The sequence below is a fragment of the Paroedura picta genome, chromosome 3, assembly GCF_049243985.1.
Source record: "Paroedura picta isolate Pp20150507F chromosome 3, Ppicta_v3.0, whole genome shotgun sequence".
NCBI classification, from domain to species: domain Eukaryota; kingdom Metazoa; phylum Chordata; class Lepidosauria; order Squamata; family Gekkonidae; genus Paroedura; species Paroedura picta.
Window position 1 is genome coordinate 168,256,408 of NC_135371.1, and position 21,530 is coordinate 168,277,937.

Sequence of the window (21,530 nt, forward strand, 5' to 3'; positions counted from 1 at the left end):
AAATTTGGAATACAGACAATACAGTTTGAAAAACTTCCTCCCCCCCCCCTTGTCCCATTGGTAAAGGTGGGAGTGAAGCTGGAGATTCCTTGAATAGTTGAACATGAGGATTGATGAAGATGAGCAACTGGTTCAGCAGTTGAAGATGTTGATATATATATAAGACATTGCTGGGTGATGTTTGCAAACACATAGAATGGTGAAGGAGGTTCCTCCATGGGGGTAAAAAGCAACTTTGGCGAGGATCCATTTTATGAGAGAGCCACTGGCAAGAGGTTGTGGCAACAAGCAAATAGCTGGAGATGTGTGCAGGTCCGGGTTAGCTTGCAAGTTGATCTTCTTCCCCCCCTCGTGACTGAGATGGCAGGGGAAGAGGCGATGAAGGCACTAATCCAGGTTGTCAGAGCGTACGCAGGGTCAGAGGTAGCATACAGAAGAAGAAGCAGGCCGGCTGGGCAGTGAGGCTTCAAAGAGCAGGAGCTGGGGTAAACAGCAAGCATCAGTAGTTCACCAGCTAGTAGGCTGGGGCAGAAAGCACAGAGCAGCAGGTCATGACCATAGGCACACATCCACAGGAAATGCAGGCAGAGGGTTGCCGTCATCTTTGACCAGGTCAGGTCTGGAGGTTGGCGAGCAGGAACAGCATACAGGCAGGACCATCAGGAATTGGTTGTGTGATGCACAAGCCTGGAGCCTCCTTAGGGCAGACTTGGCAGACGTGGGTTGCAAGAATGTTTGAGCGACCCAGAGCATTCAACAGCACAGTGGAGCTGAAGAGCTCAAGGGGGAGACACCCAATTGAGAGAAGGACAAAGATTGACAAAAGTTCAATGGAGAAGTGTGTGCAGCTGCAAAGAGTGAGGCTGCAAAGTCTGTTGAGGCTTGGCTCAAGTAGGGACACAGCCTGATGGATATACAGATTACGAAAAATACTCAAAAATTTAGAGCTTTGAAGACCATGAACTCAAAATGAAAGACTGAGGCAGAGGGGTGCCCCCATAAGTGACTGTCGAAAAGATCTACTGCGGTGGGTGCCCACCATGACCTTACAGAGACTGAAAATAGAATTTAAGAGGAGCTAGATGCCATCTCCAGGGAGGGAGATGGAGATTAGAGCGAAATTATAAGACAAGGGAAGGAGGATGTCAAACTCCTGGTGAGTTTGGGAATTTGAGAGAAAACTGATAGATTACTCTGGGTGACTGAAGCAAGATGCTTTGTAGAAATACACAAGAGGAGAGAAAGTCCTTCAAGTCCTGTAAGAAGATAGTTTTTGGAGGCTAGGTCTACTGGCCTTCTGCACTGTTGTGTAAAAAGAAGCATTCAGAAAAAGAATCAAAGAGCCAAAGTTAAAGGTTCCTGCAAACATGTTGCAAATGGCCTATGAATGAATAGATTAGCAGCTCAAATACACATATATATATGAGGGGGAAAAAAGAAGAATTGCTAGATAGTATCTGGTCAATTGCTTCCCAGTTAATAAACACAAAAGGAAAGCTTCAAAAACAAAACTTTGATTGTGATCTATAAAGATCTTGCTATAAAGAGCACAAGAGAGGACTCCTAATTAAAAGAGGACTCAAAAACATGGCAAAAGAATTTGCAAAATATTGTGGACTGAAATAAACAATCTAAAAAGTTAGAGCACATAAGCACAAATCTAAAAGCAAAGGTTTTCTTATAAAAATGAATAAAACAAATAACCTTAAAGAAAATTCAAGGGTTGAGGAATAGAAACTTGTTTTTCAGACTGAGATCTGCCTGCTTGTAGGCCAGGCTGATTGGATGCCAATTGCTTCTTTAAAAAGATACATCTATTGGAGTACTGCTGAGGATATGAGTGGGAAAGAATGAATGAGGAGAACATGAAGAGTCCCATTACACAATAGTGTGTCAAAAGAATTGTGTTTTTAAGGAGGAAAGACTGTTCCTCTGTACATACACAGAGTGCCTTTTCATAGGAGTCAGGCTTTGTGGAAGCATGAGTACCCAAATGAAAGGTCTGTATGAAGCTTTCTAAACATATTCAAAACATAAACAAAATTGCAAAAACAGATTTTTAAAACAAAATGGTCTTATGAAAAAAGAAAAAAAAAGTGTTAACTGCCAATTAAAATTTGAAATAGGAAGTAAAAATGTCAGAGGGAAAAGCTATGGAGGGAATGCTTTTTCTCAAAGAGAAAATATTTCAAATACTAAAAGCAGCCAAAATTGTCTTAAAATAAAAACTAAAACAAAACATCTTTTAGAACAGAACTATTTTACTGTACTCTACCCCCCCCCTTAGATTCTCTCTGAGGTAGGGGTCAGTCTTTAAAGAAACAAAACTTCTTCCCTTCCTGTTTTGGGAAGAAGGAATACTTTCAGTCCTTTGTTATGTGGATTAGTTGCTGGGATGGGGGAGAGCAAGGCATGAGTCATGGGGCTTAGTGCCTAGGAAGGCAGTTAGACAAAGAGAGTCTGTTTTAAGATTGCAAAATAGTGGCTGTTTCAGTGTGACTGCAACTATAGCTGGAGGCTCTACCAATTGCATCCAAATTTAAAATTTGAAAGTTTAAAAGTAAAAATGGAAGCACGCATGTTGAACCATTATTTTTCCTGTGTATATCATTGAATCTGTTAACTTTGCTTGCAATATTTACTGGGAGGAGGGAAGCTAAGAGAAAATTGAAAAAGAACGTTGTCCTTGCAACGAATTCTTCCCTGTTAAAACAATTGTTGTCAACTTGGATTTTGGAACTCTGTACAGGTTCAGAGGCAAGATTTCCTTCCTGACTCTGTGATGGGGGAACTGAGAATATTTCCTCTTCTTTAAAGACAAGAGGTGCAGCTGGGTTACTGGATCTGCTGTATTTCCTTTTTAATTTATTATCTGTGTGGCTTTGGAAATCTAGCACATTTTGCAAATGGGTTTTTACATTTAAAAGTTCAACCTGGAATTCTTTGTTTTTCTTATCAAGATCCTTAATTTCCAAATCTTGTTTCTGGGTAAGAGTTTTAAATTTCTCCATTTCCTTCTGCCAATCCTTAGGGGATTCAGAAGAAATTTCTGTGGGCCTAGTTCTTGTCTCCATCTCTGGCTCAGATCTGAGCATTTTCCTGGTTTTTCTCTTCCTCATGGCCTTCACAAAGGCACACATGAGCACAGCTGTGGGTTGGTTATCATACTGGGTCATGTCTGCCCCAGTATTTCTAAGTTCCCGCCACAGAAAAATCCGGTCCCTAATTTTATTCTGCCGCTGAGGGACAGAATCTCTATTAGGTTTGGGATTGTTCTGGGGGAAGTTACTGGAAGAAAAACCGCTCTGTGGCTTATCCCTGTTTTGGACAGGGGAAGGTGGCTGTGGGAACTCTGCCTGGCGGAGGGAGAGTCTCCCATATGCTAGGACCAGCTTGTCCAGAGGCTGCTTGTCAAACCTGGCCATGTCCAGTCCTGCCTCTTTAAGCCTAGCCCAAAGATGTTTCCGCAAAGAGGTATCTGAGCTCTGTTGCTGATTGGGGGCTGCTACGCTCGGCAAAGGATTCCCAGATGGGGGTGGAGGAGCAATAGCTTGAGAGCTTTGGGAAGTTCCTGTGCCCTGTGCAGGCAGATTCTTCCCTGCTTTGAAGCTATTGCTTCCGCCGTTGCCTCTCGGGCCCTTTTCCAATTGAGCCCGTGGTGGGTCCACGTTCCAGTTCCCTCTAGGGCGGGAATGGGGGCCATTGTTGGCATAGGTGACCGCTTGTACTGGCTCCTGACTACTCTGTCTCTTCCTCCCCGATGGGGGCGGAACTGGACCTGTCATAGAATCATAGAATCATAGAGTTGGAAGGGGCCATACAGGCCATCTAGTCCAACCCCCTGCTCAACGCAGGATTAGCCCAAAGCATCCTAAAGTCACTCTCGCTATGTCCGCGATTTGTCGGAGCCACTCCTCAAACTCACCCCAGTTCAAAGCGGCTGCATTGGTCGGGCCCATCATAATCCATGTCGGATTATTGATGCCGCCCAGGACGGCCTCCTTGAACTCGGGCGTGTTGTACTGGGGGGCGCCGTTGCCGTCCACCCGGACAAAACCAGATAGCAGACCCAAGAACTGCTTGCGGCTGCAATACACATCTGCACCCTCCTCCGCTTTCTGCCTGTCCATGTAAAACAAGCCAGGGAGCGGCTGAGCTGGCCAGAGTATTCTGGCTACCTCGCGGATCCACTCTGGACGCGAAAGCGTGTTCAGCCCTCTAGATGCAACTGCCGAGTTCAAGGCAGCTAGGTCACAACCGGACAAGTCGCGCTAGCTGGCACAAGTCCTCCGCAGTGGCATCAGTGTGCTGGTAATAAACCACCGAAAGCCACTGTACTCCGGTGTCCTTGTCTAGAGGTCCAAGCCAGTCTGCTACTACTTTAACCTCATGCGGTTTCCAAGCTAGGGCTCTCTGTATCTCAGATCTCTCCACGCGCCCCCCCCCTGGGTAGTGCGTTGGACTGCTTCCCTCTGGACTGGGTTTACGGGGGCTGGAGCAACCCAGTCGGGATTCACCGGTGGACTCTCGACGGTCTCTGCGGGTGCCGATATCGGATCAAAGGAGATCAGATTGGGCACATCGGGGAGGCCGTGGGGGTGCACCGCTGAGATTAGGGCTGTTTGGACTCCTAACCTTTCCTCCAAGGCAGCAATCTTATGCTTACACGTGTCGTGGGTTACACTTGCGTGTTTAGCCTGGTTGTTCTCCACGAGGAACTGCGCTGCTCCCTTGATCTTAACTAGCTCTGTTTCTAGCTCGAGAATGCGAGCCTCTGCTACCTCAGCTCTTTGCCTTGTGGCTTGGAGCTGACTTTCTAGTTCCTGGATGGTCTGAAGCTCATGAGCCTTCTCCACCCATGCACTCAAGCGCTCAGTTCTCATGTCCTCCATCACCTCAGAGAGGTGGATGATATGAGCCTCACGCTGTTCCAGGAGATCAGTTAACTGGGTCTCCCGTTGTTTCAGGAGATCAGCTGACTGGGCCTCCCGTTGTTCGAGACGGTCAGTCAGCTGAGCTACCTGCTCCTTCAATAGGGCATCCTTCTCCTCTAGGGCATGTTGCAGCTCAGCAATCTGGGCTACACTGTCCTGAAGGGCAACAAACATACCCCAAGTGGCATAGGAGTCCTTACTGCCACCCCCGAGCTTCCTGGTGTTACACCATTCTTGGAAAGCCTCGGTAAGGGTTTCCAGGGGGTTGGAGCTTTTGAAAGCTCCTGGGTGCCAGGGGTTCTGGCCGCCCTTCTTGGTCACCCAGAGTGTCAGTTTGTCTGCCGGTTCCTTACGGGCAATCAGGCTAGTCAGCTTGAATCTGGACGCCATTTCTTCCTATCAATTTCCAAGACCTTAAAAGGGACGGGGCTTGGTTTTCTGGCTTCTTGTCGCTGGGCAAGCAAGCACAGAGGGGATGAGTTTAGGGGCAGCTGCTGCTCGTCTCTTAAACAGCAGGGGAGAGAGGGGAAAGGATCCCGTGGAGTTTAACCTCTCACAGGTGTGGCTAGTTTGTTTTTGGCTGAGAATGGCCGGGGCTCTTCTCAGTTCAGGGCAAAAACTACCGAAAAACCAAGCAGATGGCTGATTTTTCCAATCAAGGTTGCCGGAGCGCACTTGATCCTCGGGAAAACCACCGAAAACCTGAAGGTATTTTTAGGGAAGAAATCACTGGGGGATTTTCTTGCGGCTTCTATATCCTTCAAAGTGGCAAGGGGAAAAGGGGGAAGGGCTCCCGTCAAGGCACGTCCTTACGGGGTTTGGCTAGTTTTCTTATTTTATACCAAGATGGCCGTGGCTATCTCAATTCAGGGACAAAACTACCAAGAAAACCTGAGGGTACCGGCTAATTTATTCGGTTAGGATCGCCCTGGCTTTCCTAAACACGGGGAAAATTACCAAAACCTGGATCATCTAAGCTTCGCAAAGCCCGCTTGAGTTCTTGTGCCACTCCCGACACTCGAAACTCCAACTCCTGCGGCCGCAGGGCAATTTGGTGCTTCAGAGAGCGACTCTGCTTGCACAGATTTTAGCAGTAGGGGGATTTTCCTGGTCCTTCCTACAGCTAAGAGGAATTTTGCCTAACGCCTTCCTACACTTGGCTAATCCCTAGTTGTTGGGTGTGTGTCGTCCACCCGCCTGTCTAAGCCTAAGAAAACCTTGCCTCGGTGTTCCTAGCCTTAAGAAAACTGTTGTTGGGTGCGTGTCGTCCACCCGCCCGTCTAAGCCTAAAAAAACTTTGCCTCGGTGTTCCTAGCCTTAAGAAAACTGTTGTTGGGTGTGTGTCGTCCACCCGCCCGTCTAAGCCTAAGAAAACCTTGCCTCGGTGTTCCTAGCCTTAAAGGAAACTAATCTCCAGCAGGAGCAAAACAATAGCAAAAGGGTAGAAGAGAGAGAGAGGCCAACCCTTTTAGAAAGCACACTTCCAAGAGCACATTCACACACTTATGCCAAGAGTTCAAACGGGCTTTTCCCCTTACGTCCGGGTTACTGGAGAGTGCCGTGCGTCCACTTTACTCCCGAGTAAGCCTGGGGCAATTGCCCGCGTGATGCACCATAATCTGTTACCCAAATTGCTGAACACGTGTCCTGAAACACGTATCTTTGAGCTTGTGGGGAAGATTAGCCCAAAATGCTGCGAGAGGGGGGTTACTTAGCATTTATCGGATCGTTACCTATGTCTACGAGGGTTGATTCCACCCGTAGGAACGCAAGGCAAACACAGATGTAAAGGGTAAAATATTAATATAAGCTTTTATTGAAAGGAAAATAACAAAAAGACACACAAATAGCTAACACCCCTACAAGCAGTCCTATAGAGAAGGGGGAGGAAGAGTGGAAGGCTTGATAGTTACCTGTCCGAGGAGTGGTGGGTCAGAGGGAGAAGCACGAACCAGCGTGGGAGGTCCCGGGTTGGAAGACACTCAGAGTGGCTGTGTGAAGCCACAATTTTTATAGGATTTTGGGAAGGGGGCTATGTGACAAGGCTCAGGTAAGCATGTGCTGGAAGTTTCCAGGGTCCCCAGAGATTAGGACAATACCTGGCCAAGTGGGGGGTGATGGCCGTAAATGGATTTGGATAAAGGTATTAATGGCTCTGAGGAAGAGAGCCATCAGGTCTAGCTGGCAGGATGTGGGGAGGAGATATCCCCTGGCAGAGGGGCCAAGTGTGAAGAATGTTGCAAGACAAAGGATTTTCCTAGGAGCCCTTAGGCAAACAGAAGGAAGCCAGTCCACACTTAGAAATACAATGGGGGGGGGGGGTGAGCTGATGCAAGCTTGAGTCCAGAGGCACCTCTGGGTCAGGCAAAGGCTGTCATTCCAAACCTAAGGCAGAGAGCAAGATTTCTAAGATGGAGTCTGGCCTGGCTTGGCTGACCCTAGCAGTGTCGTCTTGGCTTTAGCTTAAGCCTAGACTATTGCGGGGTGCCACTGGTTATAGAAGACAGTGTGCCTGTCAATGAGGCAGGGGGGCCTGCCACACTTAACAGTAGGGATCAAAGAACTTGTCAACAGATCCTGGGGATGACCTTTTGTAAGCATATTGTTGTTCAATACTTGTTACCTTACAGCAGCTCTAAGATCCGAGAGTGGTTTCCAGGAGCATTGGAACCCTGAACACACATAAACGTGAATGCAGTTTGTGCTGATTGTCATTTTTAACACTCCAAACACTTGACGGTCACAGGGCAGAGGACTCCGTTCCTCATCCTTAGAAATAAAGAGCACAAAATTACTATCCACATGGCCTGAGACGGCTGCCGTTAGGGGGGAAAGGAGGAATATGCCAACACGGAAGGAATACAAAAATACAGCATATTGTTCTAAATCGAAACTTGAACACCATTGGAAAGTGGGGAAATAGCTTTTTCCCGTCATTAGAAGGAAATGTGGCATGATTTCCTCCAGAGCTTGGCCCACAACTATTGCCCAGCAAGGGACAGGAAAAAATATTTTGTGTTGACATGTGAGCAGAAAGAAAGAAATCGGAATGGATTCCATTCGAATGCATGTGTAACTCTGGGTTTTATTAGATGGTTATTCAACACATAGAATCATAGAGTTGGAAGGGACATCATGGGTCATCTAGTCCAACACACTGCACTATGCAGGGCACTCACATCATGACCATGCCTGCATAAGACATCAAAAACTAGAAAAGAGGAATATGAATCAAATTTTAAAAGGAAGAAGGAAAAAGAATGAAAAGAAAATGTTGACATTTACTGTGATATGTTTTCAGTTGAGGAGCCGTGTTGGTCTGAAGCAGCAGAAGACAGTCTGTGTCCCATGACTTCTTCTAGACCAACAAGGTTGGGTGTTTTGTTTTGCTGCTTCAATAAGACAACGTTTTCCCAGCATTATTAATGAAATCATATTTTCAAAGTATGTAATGAAGAAGAAGCGTTTGTGATTCAAGGTCCAGAGAGACCTCAGTTCAAATCCTCATTTGGAATTTGCTCACAGTATTGTCATGATAATGAAATGAGGAGACAATGCTTTGCTACCCTAAATTCTTGGGAGGAACTGAAGTATCAGAACATACTGGATGCAAAGACCTCAAGGCCAATTGACTTTGGAAAGGACATCACTGGTGTTCTACGAATGCACTTCCTTTTCCTCCCAAATCAGGATCACTGATATGACCAGATCTTTTATGGCACTATCTTAACCGCGTTTCAGAGAATATCCCAAACATATCCAAGATGTGCAGTCTCCCAAGAGGTGTATTTCTCTTTTTTCCACAGGGTAGAAAACAGGAAAGGAACGATGGGGGACAGCAATGCGACTGTGGTGACCGAGTTCATCTTGCTTGGGATTTCCGATCACCCCAGGGCTCAGATGGTGATGTTTGTGGTTTTTCTCATCTGCTACCTCCTCACACTGATCAGTAACAGCCTTCTCATTGTCCTGATCATTCTGAGCCCCCTTCTGCACACACCGATGTATTTCTTCCTCTGCAACCTCTCCTTCTTGGACATGTTCTACATTACCATCAGCATCCCACAGATCCTGGTTAACTGTTTCTTCCAGCGACCCACCATATCCTACACTGGATGCCTAACTGAGATGTACGTCAGCCTCTTTCTTGGTATAGCAGAGTGTTTCTTGCTGGCTGTCATGGCCTATGACCGCTTTGCTGCTGTATGCCAACCCTTGCGTTACAACATCATCATGAGTTGGAAGGTGTGTACGCAGTTGGCCATCTCGTCTTGGGGCAGTGCCTTGGTGATGACTCTGATCCCTAGACTGGTTCAACCGACTCAGTTGTGTGGACACAACATCATCAACCACTTCACTTGTGAACTACAGGCATTCCTCAAGCTGGCCTGCTCTGACACTCGAGTGACTGGGATTGTCATCATGATCAGCGGTTTTATTGTCCTCGCAGCACCTTTTGGTTTCATCTTGGTGACCTACGGGCGCATTGCACAGGCTGTACTGAAAATACGTTCGGCCAAGGGGCAAGTCAAGGCTTTCTCCACCTGTGGGTCCCATCTGGTGGTCGTCAGCATCTTCTACGGTACTGCCATCTCTATGTACCTGGGGCCAAAAGATAAAGCCTTCTCTAACCATGACAAAATTGTCTCCCTGTTTTATGGAGCAGTGACCCCAATGATCAACCCTTTGATCTACAGCCTTAGAAATAAAGATGTGAAAGGAGCATTTTGGAGACTGTTTGGGAAGAAAATGTATGAGTGAAGAATTTGCCCTCCGTCTATCATTCTGTTTATTTATACATTTTTATTTATAAGAGGGTTTTTAAAATAATTTTTGTTATATATATTTCCGACTATTCATTGTTTTTACATGGTTTTATTTTCTTAATATTTTCATGTTGCAATACCGTTGTATTTTTTCATGGCATTATATTTATTGACTTCTATCATTAATTGTAAGAGCCTATTGTGGCGCAGGGTGGTAAGGCAGCTGTCTGAAGCTCTGACCGTGAGGCTGGGAGTTCGATCCCAGCAGCCGGCTCAAGGTTGACTCAGTCTTCCATCCTTCTGAGGTCGGTAAAATGAGTACCCAGCTTGCTGGGGGGGGGGGGTAAAATGGTAATGACTGGGGAAAAGAATGGCAAACCACCCCATATTAAGTCTGCCAAGAAAATGCTAGAGGGTGTCAGCCCAAGGGTCAGACATGACTTGGTGCTTGCACAGGGGATACCTTTACCTTTACCTTTATTATTAATTGTTACAGTTTTCTACAGATGTATCATTTATATGGGTCAATTGACCGAATAAACATACAACAAATATCTCTATCCCTCCCTATGTTCCTTCCTTCCTTCCTTCAGTCCATTTTTCTACCATGTTTCTTCCAGACTTTCTTCATTTGCCAACCCATCTTTTCTTTTCTTTGAAATCACACTAAATAGAACCACGTCAGGAATCTGTACTGTTTTATTTTTTCATTCACACCATGACTTTCTCCCAATGGGGAACCAAAGCAACTCAACTCATTCTCCTCTCCAAAACCCTAGTTGAAGAACTTCAGAAATGCAACACAGAAATGCTGTAGTACAAAGGTCAGTATGGAATCAGAAGCTGTTGGGTTCAACTCAACAGTCTCCCCAATCCTATATTGGTGTATTTAGTTTTTCTTACCTAAATTCAGAACTTTACATTTGTCCCTATTGAACTTTATTTTATTCAGTTTAGCCCAATTCTCGAGCCTATCAAGATCATCCTGTTATAACCCTGGGGGTCTGCTATAGTCCACCAAGCCAGTCAGAGGACTTGAATGAAATACTGCTAGACCAAATTACACAATTTTGAAAGAGGGGGGAAACAGTGGTCATGGGTGACTTCAATTACCCAGATATCTGTTTGAAGACCAGCTCTGCTAAAAATACAAACTCCGTTGAATTCGTCACTTCTCTTGCCGACAGCTTCATTTCCCAGAAAGTAGAGAGGGGAACCAGGGGCTCTGCTATTTTAGACTTGATTCTCATCAATAGGGAAGAACTGGTAGATGAGGTGGAAGTAGTTGGTAGCAGTGACCACGTGCTTTTGGAATTTTCAATTGTGGGAAAGAGAAAACCTTTCCGTAGTTAGACTATACGTCAGGAAAGCAAATTTTAACAGACTTAAAGGTATGTTGGGTAGAGTCCCGTGGTCAGAAAGACTTAAAGAGATGGGAGTCCAAGAGGGCTGGGAGTTTCTTAAAAGTGAAATACTGAAGGCTCAATCACAAACAATTCCCTTGAGAAGGAAAGATAGAAAGAGCCTAAGGAAGCCAAGGTGGCTCCATGATTTGAGGAATAAAAAAGAGTCATTTAGGAAATGGAAGGAAGGCCTTATTGTTGTTTATACTCATCCTTATAACCAAAGATGAGTATAAACAAATAACCAATAACTGTAGGGGGAGCGTTAGAAAAGCTAAAGCTCAATATGAACTTAGGCTAGCAAGAAATGCTAAACATAACAAATAAGGCTTCTTTAATTATATTTCAAGCAAGAAAAAGAATAGGGACACCTTGGACCACTGCTAGGACAAGAAAGTGAAATTATAACAGATGATGATAAAGAGAGGGCTGAACTCTTCTCTTGTGAGGGAAATAGTGCTCAGTGTGGAAAAGACAACACAACAGGGGAGATGGGAATGGTGCCCTAGGATCACTGTTGGGGCAGTTCACAAACACCTATTTTCTTTAAATGAAACAAAGTCTTTGGGGCCAGATTAATTGCAGCCAAGAATACTAAATTTTGCCTTTTCCACCTATCCTGGGGGCTGGGGGTATCAGATAAAGCCTCCAAACTTTCAGGGTACCTCCGGGAGGCTCTTCCCTGACTCCCCTCCAAATTTCAGAACAATTGGTCCAAGGGATCAACATCTAAGTGCTCCTAAAGAGGGTGCCCCCATCCCTCCATTATATCCTATAGGATGGCCTCTCCATTGGTAGGCCTTTTGTATTTATTATTGTGGTTGTACAAACTTATATCCTGTAGCAATTCTTCATTTGGTCTAAACATCTCTATAACTTAAGTAATTTTCCAGACTTGAATACTGGCCATGATCCAGAAATACAAACCATCTTCAAGTATTTCAAAGGCTGTCATATAGAGCAGGGGTAGTCAACCTATGGTCCTCCAGATGTTCATGGACTACAATTCGCATGAGCCCCTGCCAGTGCTGGATCAGAGTTGGATGGATGGATCATGGTTGTTCTCTCTTGCCCCAGAGGGATGGACCAGAACCAATGGGATGAAATTAATGCAAAACAAATTCTGTCTAAACATCTGGAAGAAGTTCCTGACAGTCAGAGCGGTTTCTCAGTGGAACAGGCTTCCTCGGGAGGTGATGGGTTCTCTATCTTTGGAGATTTTTTTTATATACCACCTTCGGGGAGGACTTGAATTCTATTGGGAAATTGGAGAAACAACTATGGACTGGGCTGTCACCAGTATGTGGATGACACCCAGCTCTACTTCCTAATGGACGGCTGGCCGGACTCCTCCCCCCCCCCATACATTTGCCAGTTGTTTGGAAGCAGTGGCTGGATGGCTCAGGCAGAGTTGTGTGGAGGTCCTGTGGCTAGGAAGAAGAGGGCAGGATCATGAAGTGCATCTCCCATGCCTGGATGGCATGCAATTAACACCTACGCTAGTTGTTAGGAATTTGGGAGTGACCTTTGATGCCCCTATTTCCATGGAGGCTCAGGTCACAAAAGTAGCCCGAATTGCATTTTTTTCACCTTCGCCAAGGCCATCTACTAGCACCCTACCTGTCCTCGGATCATTTGCTTTAGGATGCTCAGGGCTTAGGGCTGATCCTGCGTCGAGCAGGGGGTTGGACTAGATGGCCTGTATGGCCCCTTCCAACTCTATGATTCTATGATTCTATGATTCTATGATTCTATCATTTGGCCACAATGATTCCTGCAACAGTCACTTCCAGATTGGACTACTGTAACTCGCTCTACGCGGACCCTTGGGCGGCTGAATAACCTTGCCTTTGGTCTACCTTAGGGGTTAGCTGAAAGCAGGTTTGTTGCATCAGACTCCAGCTTGTTTTTGTAGCTCCATGAGGACCTGCCATCATAAAGCCAAAGATTCACAAGGCCCTAGAGCACAGGGCTAATTAAGAAATCACTTGGGGTTGCAGGTGGTTGGAAGAGATGCCTCAACGCAGTGGCGGATTCCACTTAGTGTCCAGCTATGACGGGATTCAACTCTTGATCCGAGCTGCAACTTTTAAACATTGGAAATAGGTTTTCTATCAGCCATTATATCATCCCCTGTGGATAGATTTTACTGAGGGATGAATTAATTTCATCTCCAAGGCTGAGAAGAATAGCGCTCCTTTTCTCTCCCGGTACTTATGCTGTATATCTCAGAAAGTTCTGAACATTCGGATCTTCTGCTAATCGTATTATTTGCTTTGGGCTTTTCAAACCTCCGCAGTTGGTTCAAGCACGTTTATCAGGTCTGTCGTTACAAACATCATCAGCCTTTTGCCATGTAGGGTGCTGCCAATGGTGGATGTGAGAGCAGAAATGACCACTTGTTTTGTAGGACAGAAGACCATCATAGATGGTGGACAACTAAAGAGGAGATGGAGATGGTAAGCAAGGTAGATCTTCTGTGCAGAAATCAAACCATTGCTGAGAAAAAATTATTTGCAGATTTCTTGAGATGCACGTTAGTTGCAGAAATGCAGAAGTACAGATTCATTGAAAATATTGCCCAGCAAGGGACAGAAAAAAATATTTCTTTTTGACATGTAAGCAGAAAGAAATAGGAATGTATTCCATTCAAATGCAAGTGAAACTCTTGGTTTTGTTGGTTGGTTGTTAAACACAGGTACATTACCACGTCTGCATAAGACATCAAAAAGTAGGAAAGAGAAAATTTTTAAAGGAGGAAGGAACAAGAATGAAAAGAAAATGTTTCACATGACTGTTATATGTTCTCAGGTGAGGAGCAGTGTTAGTCTGAAGTAGCAGAAGACAGTCTGTGTCCCGTAACATCTTGAAGGCCAACACAGGTGAATGTTCTGTTTTACACCTTCAACAAGATGTCGTTTTCCGTGCATTATTTATGAAATACTATTTTCAACGTATGAAATGAAGAAGAGTTTGTGTTCAAGGTCCCAAGAAACCTCAGTTCAAACCCTCATTTTAATTTGCTCACAGTATTGTCATGATAATGAAATGAGGGGTCAATGCTTTGCTACCCTAAATTCTTTGGAGGAAGTGAAGTATAAGAACATACTGGATGGAGAGACCTTGTCCAATTGAATATCCCAAACATACCCAAGATGTGCAGTCTCCCAAGAGGTGTATTTCTCTTTCTTCCACAGGGTAGAAAACAGGAAAGGACACGATGGGGGACAGCAATGCGACTGTGGTGACCGAGTTCATCTTGCTTGGGATTTACGATCACCCCAGGGCTCAGATGGTGATGTTTGTGGTTTTTCTCATCTGCTACCTCCTCACACTGATCAGTAACAGCCTTCTCATTGTCCTGATCATTCTGAGTCCCCTTCTGCACACACCGATGTATTTCTTCCTCTGCAACCTCTCCTTCTTGGACATGTTCTACATTACCAGCAGCATGCCACAGATCTTGGTTACCTGTTTCTTCCACCGACCCACCATATCCTATACTGGATGCCTAACTGAGATGTACGTCAGCCTCTTTCTTGGTATAGCAGAGTGTTTCTTGCTGGCTGTCATGGCCTATGACCGCTTTGTTGCTGTATGCAAACCTTTGCGTTACAACATCATCATGAGTTGGACGGTGTGTACGCAGTTGGCCATCTCGTCTTGGGGCAGTGCCTTGGTGATGACTCTGATCCCTAGACTGGTTCAACCGACTCAGTTGTGTGGACACAACATCATCAACCACTTCACTTGTGAACTACAGGCATTCCTCAAGCTGGCCTGCTCTGACACTCGAGTGACTGGGATTGTCATCATGATCAACAGTTTTATTGTCCTCGCAGCACCCTTTGGCTTCATCTTGGTGACCTACGGGCGCATTGCACAGGCTGTACTGAAAATACGTTCAGCCAAGGGGAGAGTCAAGGCATTTTCCACCTGTGGGTCCCATCTGGTAGTGGTCAGCATCTTCTATGGCACAGCCATCTCTATGTACCTGGGGCCAAAGGATAAAGCCTTCTCTAACCGTGACAAAATTGTCTCCCTGTTTTATGGAGTAGTGACCCCAATGATCAACCCTTTGATCTACAGCCTTCGAAATAAAAATGTGAAAGGAGCATTTTGGAGACTGCTTGGGAAGAAAATGCCTGATTGAAGAATTTGCCCTCCGTCTATCATTCTGTTTATTTATACATTTTTATTTATGAGAGGGTTTTTAAAATAATTTTTGTTATATTTATTTCTGACTATTCATTGTTTTTTACATGGTTTTATTATCTTAATATTTTCATGTTGCAATACTGTTGTATTTTTTTCATGGCATTACATATATTGACTTCTATCATTAATTGTAAGAGCCTCTTGTGGTGCGGGGTGGTAAGGCAGCTGTCTGAAGCTCTGACCGTGAGGCTGGGAGTTCGATCCCAGCAGCCGGCTCAAGGTTGACTCAGCCTTCCATCCTTCTGAGGTCGGTATAATGAGTACCCAGCTTGCTGGGGGATAAACGGTAATGACTGGGGAAGGCACTGGCAAACCACCCCGTATTGAGTCTGCCATGAAAACGCTAGAGGGTGTCAGCCCAAGGGTCAGACATGACTTGGTGCTTGCACAGGGGAGACCTTTACATTTACCTTTATTATTAATTGTTACAGTTTTCTACAGATGTATCATTTATATGGGTCAATTGACCGAATAAACATACAACAAATATCTCTATCCCTCCCATGCTCCGTCCGTACCTTCCTTCCTTCCTTCCTTCCTTCCTTCCTTCCTTCCTTCCTTCCTTCCTTCCTTCCTTCCTTCCTTCCTTCCTTCCTTCCTTCCTTCCTTCCTTCCTTCCTTCATGTCTTTCCATCTTTCAGTCCATTTGTCTACCATGTTTCTTCCAGACTTTCTTCATTTGCCAACACTTCTTTTCTTTGAAATCACACTAAATAGAACAACCCCAGGAATCTGTACTTTTCATTCACACCAAGGCTTTCTCCCCAATGGGAACCCAAAGCAGCTCACCTCATTCTCCTCTCCAAACCCCTAGTTGAAGAACTTCAGAAATGCAACACAGAAATGCTGCAGTACACAGGTCAGTATGGAATCAGAAGCTGTTGGGTTCAACTCCCATTGTTTATTGATATGGTGACTTTGGATCGGTCATGTTGTCTCAGCCTAACCTACTTCATACATGTAAAAATAACGTTACGCCAGCCTTCTCCATCTTTGGAGATTTTTAAACAGAGACTGGATAGCCATCTGATGGAGATGCTGATTTTGTGAAGGTTTAAGGGGGTGGCAGTTGACAGTGGATAAGCGATAGGGTTGTGAGCGTCCTGCATAGTGCAGGGGGTTGGACTAGATCAGGGGTAGTCAACCTGTGGTCCTCCAGATGTTCATGGACTACAATTCCCATGAGACTCTGCCAGCATTTGAGCTCACTGGAATTGTAGTCCATGAACATCTGGAGGACCACAGGTTGACTACCCGTGGACTAGATGACCCAGGATGTACCTTCCAACCCTACGATTCTACGATTCTACGACTTTCTTGAAATGCTTTTCTGTATCATGACATTCCCCCCCCCCCCAATTTTTGTCTTCTATTTCATGACTAATTATTACTTTGTCTATTTTCATGTTTCAGTTTTTGGAATCCCTTGATAAAGCCCTGTTTATCATTGGGAATCATTAAATTAAAGATATATTGCAAGGGTAGTCAAACTGCGGCCCTCCAGATGTCCATGGACTACAATTCCCAGGAGCCCCTGCCAGCGGGGCTCCTGGGAATTGTAGTCCATGGACATCTGGAGGGCTGCAGTTTGACTACCCCTGATATATTGTGTCAAAGATATTGTGTTGAAGATTGAAGATTCCTTGTGTGTCAACTTGCTACGCCGGATTCAGCGATTTTGTGCTTCCATAGAGGCATCTCCGTGTCCCCTGATTGATTGATTGTTCTGCATGTTTCATTGGGTCCCACCCTTGTATTGCATTCACAGAGTTCAACAGAGCTCAGGGGAAACAATGTTAAGTTTTATGGTACGTTAAAAGGAGTTGCTTTTTGTTCATTCTCTCTATAGGAAGAAGTCAAGGTGTCCATGTGGTGACAAGAATTCTCTCCAGGACTTCCCAGGGACTGTGAGGGAAGGACTTCCATGGCAGTTCTGTAGCAGATCAAACTCATCTACCGATTACCATCTCCCACACGGTTCCATCACTTCCTCGGCCACTCTTGCAATGATGGCATTGGACACTTGTCCATTTTGTATTTTCCTTGACATAATAGATTTTAAAGGGGTTGCGAGTTGTTTGGACAAACCTCTTTGTCTTTCCCTATAACTCTTTGTAAGGCTCCGTACTTGGGCAAACCATGTTTTCTCTCAAGGCCTGTGGTGTAATTCAACGTGTGGTGTACTTTGGTCAGGATTTTTTAAAATTGGGTTGATAGAAGAAGAAGAAGAAGAGGAAGAAGAAGAAGAAGAAGAAGAAGAAGAAGAAGAGTTGGTTCTTATATGCTGCTTTTCTCTACCCGGAGGAGGCTCACAGTGGCTTCCAGTCGCCTTCCCTTTCCTCTCCCCACAACAGACACCCTGTGAGGTGGGTGAGGCTGAGAGAGCCCTGATATTACTGAAGAATAAGAAGAGTTGGTTCTTATATGCTTTTCTCTACCTGAAGGAGTCTCAAAGCAGCTTACAGTCGCCTTCCCTTTCCTCTCCCCACAACAGACACCCTGTGGGGTGGGTGAGGCTGAGAGAGCCCTGATATCACTGCCCGGTCAGAACAGCTTTATCAGTGCCGTGGTGAGCCCAAGGTCACCCAGCTGGCTGCATGTGGGGGAGTGCAGAATTGAACCCGGCATGCAAGATTAGAAGTCGGCACTCCTAACTACTACACTAAACTAGCTCTCTGACTGGACCTGAACATTTTTTGAGACCTGGAAAATTGTGATTCACAATACACGTATGGTACTTGGAATTAGGATTTTTGGGAAATCCTCTTTTGTTGGCGCCCAAGACACCCAAGAGGAAAAATACCAGTTAAAAACAACAACAAAATAGCTCAAAGCTGAGCTAGCGGGGAACAATCTGCTCCTTGTGGTCATAACTGAACCTGGCTGGCCTCGCTTCTTCTGCAGTCTGGTTTAAACTGGGCTGCAGGAGAAGCCAAATTGGGAGAAGTGGCAAACAGCCCAGAAGATAGAGATAGAGTTCAATGAGATCTGTGTCAGGTACTTCTTCCGTTCCCCTCTGATCTCCCCAGGCCGCTGCTGCCTTACAACCCCCCCCCCCTTCCTGCTGGAAGTAGAAATTTTTACTCTCCGTCCCAGCCCCTTTGAAATAGTAAACTAGCAGATTTGTGTAGCTCTGATGCATCCATATGGCCAGGCGCTCCCAGCCTGCTTGTCTCCAGTGTTCACACCCAGATCGGATCAATTTGTACGTCTTTTATTCAATAAACTAACGGTTGTTTAAATGCCGAGTCGTGGTACTATTGACCGTGCGGGAGATTTGAGAAAGGACTTCACAGCTGCAACTTGCCTAAAGTCCATGACAATCTGAACCTGCTGGAAAAGTGGGTAAATGAGAACAAGATGCAATTTAAGAAGATTTCTCCATCTGAGTCACAAAAAATGAGAAGCGTGCACATGGGATAGGAGACACACTTCCGGGTAGCAGTGTGTGTGAACGAGATCATGGGGCCCTTGCGGACTGTAAGCCAAATGTGAGCACACAGTGTGATGCGACTGTAAAGAAGGCAAAAGCAGACTTGGACCGTATCAACAGGGGCATCACATCAAAATCACAAGAAGTCATAGTCCCCCTGTATACCCCATTGGTCAGACAAACCCTGGAGTCCTGTGTGCAGTTCTGGAAACCTCACTTCAAAAAGAATGCGGACAAAACGGAGAGGGGGCAGAGGAGAGCAATGAGGATGATCCCGGGGGCTGGGGACCAAGAGCTATGAGGAAAGGCTGAGGGACTTGGGACTGTTTGGCCTGTAGAAGAGAAGGTTGAGAGGGGACATGATTGCTGTCTTCAAGTATTTGAAAGGTTGTCAGAGGAGGGCAGGGAAAGGTTGCATTAGGTTGATCCTTCCTTGAGCTAGATGGCTGGTATGAACCAACTCTATAATTCTATGATTTTATGATTCTTGCACAGCTGATCCTTGAGCTGTTTCCTGCAGTCTCTTTAAATTTTAAAGGGACTGCAGTAGACTCCCAACAAACAGCTAAGAGGGGGGAGTAATGTGCTCCCATTTCTCTGCTTTTTTTTTTTGGATCTATTATAATATTATTATAATATTTTGATTTATTGCCTGCCATTCCCAGTGGCTCATGGCGGGTTACATCAGTCTGAACAAAACCCAGTTAAAAACCCCATTAAAACCCCGGACACAAAACATCACAATCCGGTGAGCATAATATAAAAGAGAAGAATGGCGGAAAAAATACAAACACCTATCCCTTCTAACAAGGAGGCCTCACTTCAAGAAGGACGTAGATAAAATTGAAAGGGTACAGAGGAGAGCGACAAAGATGATCTGGGGCCAAGGGACCAAGCCCTATGAAGATAGGTTGAGGGACTTGGGAATGTTCAGCCTGGAGAAAAGGAGGTTGAGAGGGGACATGATAGCCCTCTTTAAGTATCTGAAAGGTTGTCACTTGGAGGAGGGCAGGATGCTGTTTCTCCTGGCTGCAGAGGAGAGGACACGCAGTAATGGGTTTAAACTTCAAGTACAACGATATAGGCTAGATATCAGGGAAATAATTTTCATAGTCAGAGTAGTTCAGCAGTGGAATAGGCTGCCTAAGGAGGTGGTGAGCTCCCCCTCACTGGCAGTCTTCAAGCAAAGGTTGGATGCACACTTTTCTTGGATGCTTTAGGATGCTCTGGGCTGATCCTGTGTAGAGCAGGGGGTTGGACTAGATGGCCTGCATGACCCCTTCCAACTCTATGATTCTGTGATTCTATGATTCTATGAATACTAACTCATAGGGAGGTGGGAAGAGGGGGTAGATGAGACCATAGCTGCCGTACACACATTATTCTGGAGGGGGGCCAAACAGATCTTCCTTGCTGCCCAGCCTCAACCGTAGACCTGGTGGACGAGTTCCTTTTTGCAGGCCCTGCGGAATGCTGAAAGCTCCCGCAGGGCCCGTAACTCCTCATTCCACCAGGTAGGGGCCAGGACTGAAAAGGCCCTGGCCCTAGTCAAGTATTATTTGCTTTGGGCTTTTCAAACCTCCACGGTTGATTCAGGCATGTTTATCAGGTCTGCCGGTACAAACATCACCACGTAGAATGCTGCCAACAGTGAGTGTGAGACAACAGAAACAACCACTTGTTTCGTAGGACAGAATTAAGACCATCATAGATGGTGGACAACTAAAGAGGAGAAGGAGATTGTAAGCAAGGTAGGTCTTACGTGCAGAAGTCAAACCACTGCTGAGCAAGAATTATTGGCAGATTCGTTGAAATGCAGATTAGTGGCAGAAATGCAGAAATGCAAATTCATTGAAAATATGGTGCCACATTTGCTAGGAGTTTATTTGATTGTTTGGTTATCTCTGCCCTGAATTTCTCCTCAGTAGGGATTCACTACACCTTACAAAACATGACAAAAATCGAATTCAAGGGGCCCCTGCGTTTATGGAATTATGTCCTTCATTTCTGAATGGTTGTTATGCATTCCACATGACAGTTACAGAGACTGCTTTTGGCAGGGAAAGGAGAAATGGGTGCGTTAATGTTTTAAGAAGAGGCTAGACTGATCCTTTTCTTCTCATTTTGTTATCCATTGCCACTAAAATAGTACACATTTTGGCAAAAAAAGTTCCTTAAGTAATGGCACATTTTGTACCTGGGTGTATATGTTTCAAAAGGTCAAAGGTTCAGGACCCTGTGAATTGAAACCTGCTATTTCTGCAAGTTTGATCCTTTATTAAAATCTTCTTGGAGGTAAACCTGGATCTTGTATATTGTTTTCTTGGGATTTCTAAACCAGAGAGAAACAGACCTATCCAATGGCAATACAATAAATATATTCATAAAAGAAAGAAAAGTATCCTTTTTTGTAGTTTTCCTTATCTGTTTATTCTGTAGGACTTCTGTCAAAATGGAATCCAGGTAATATCCGTTTTCCGTGAGATTCTTTCAACAGTGACAAGTCCTTTGAGTCTTCAATATTTTTACCAATTTTATAGGTAGCAATAATTTAAACCTTATATATAATAATAATATAATACTGGCCACAGGCTCACATAGGTATGGGGATACTGGTCTGTACTGACATGTTCCTTGTTTCTTTGGAAAATTTCTATGCCAGGGATCCTGTCTGTGGTGACAATGAAAGATGAAATACAGTTAAAACAAAGCATAAAATTGTTAGAACTTAGCACTCAAATCACAGCCAGAGCATAAAATATCAAATCTGCAATTG

The 21,530-nt window shown here is 45.0% G+C and overlaps 2 protein-coding genes across 2 annotated transcripts; both read left to right on the forward strand.

Moving 5' to 3' along the window:
* Positions 1 to 8,762: 8,762 nt before the first annotated feature.
* On the forward strand, positions 8,763 to 9,695 carry LOC143831396 (olfactory receptor 13H1-like). Its single transcript, XM_077324388.1, has one exon. It carries the CDS (start codon positions 8,763 to 8,765, stop codon positions 9,693 to 9,695), a length of 933 nt encoding a protein of 310 aa, XP_077180503.1.
* A 4,628-nt stretch (positions 9,696 to 14,323) lies between these two features.
* Positions 14,324 to 15,256, forward strand: LOC143831397 (olfactory receptor 13H1-like). The gene has a single exon (XM_077324389.1). The coding sequence runs from the start codon at positions 14,324 to 14,326 to the stop codon at positions 15,254 to 15,256; it is 933 nt and encodes a 310-aa protein (XP_077180504.1).
* Positions 15,257 to 21,530: the final 6,274 nt, after the last annotated feature.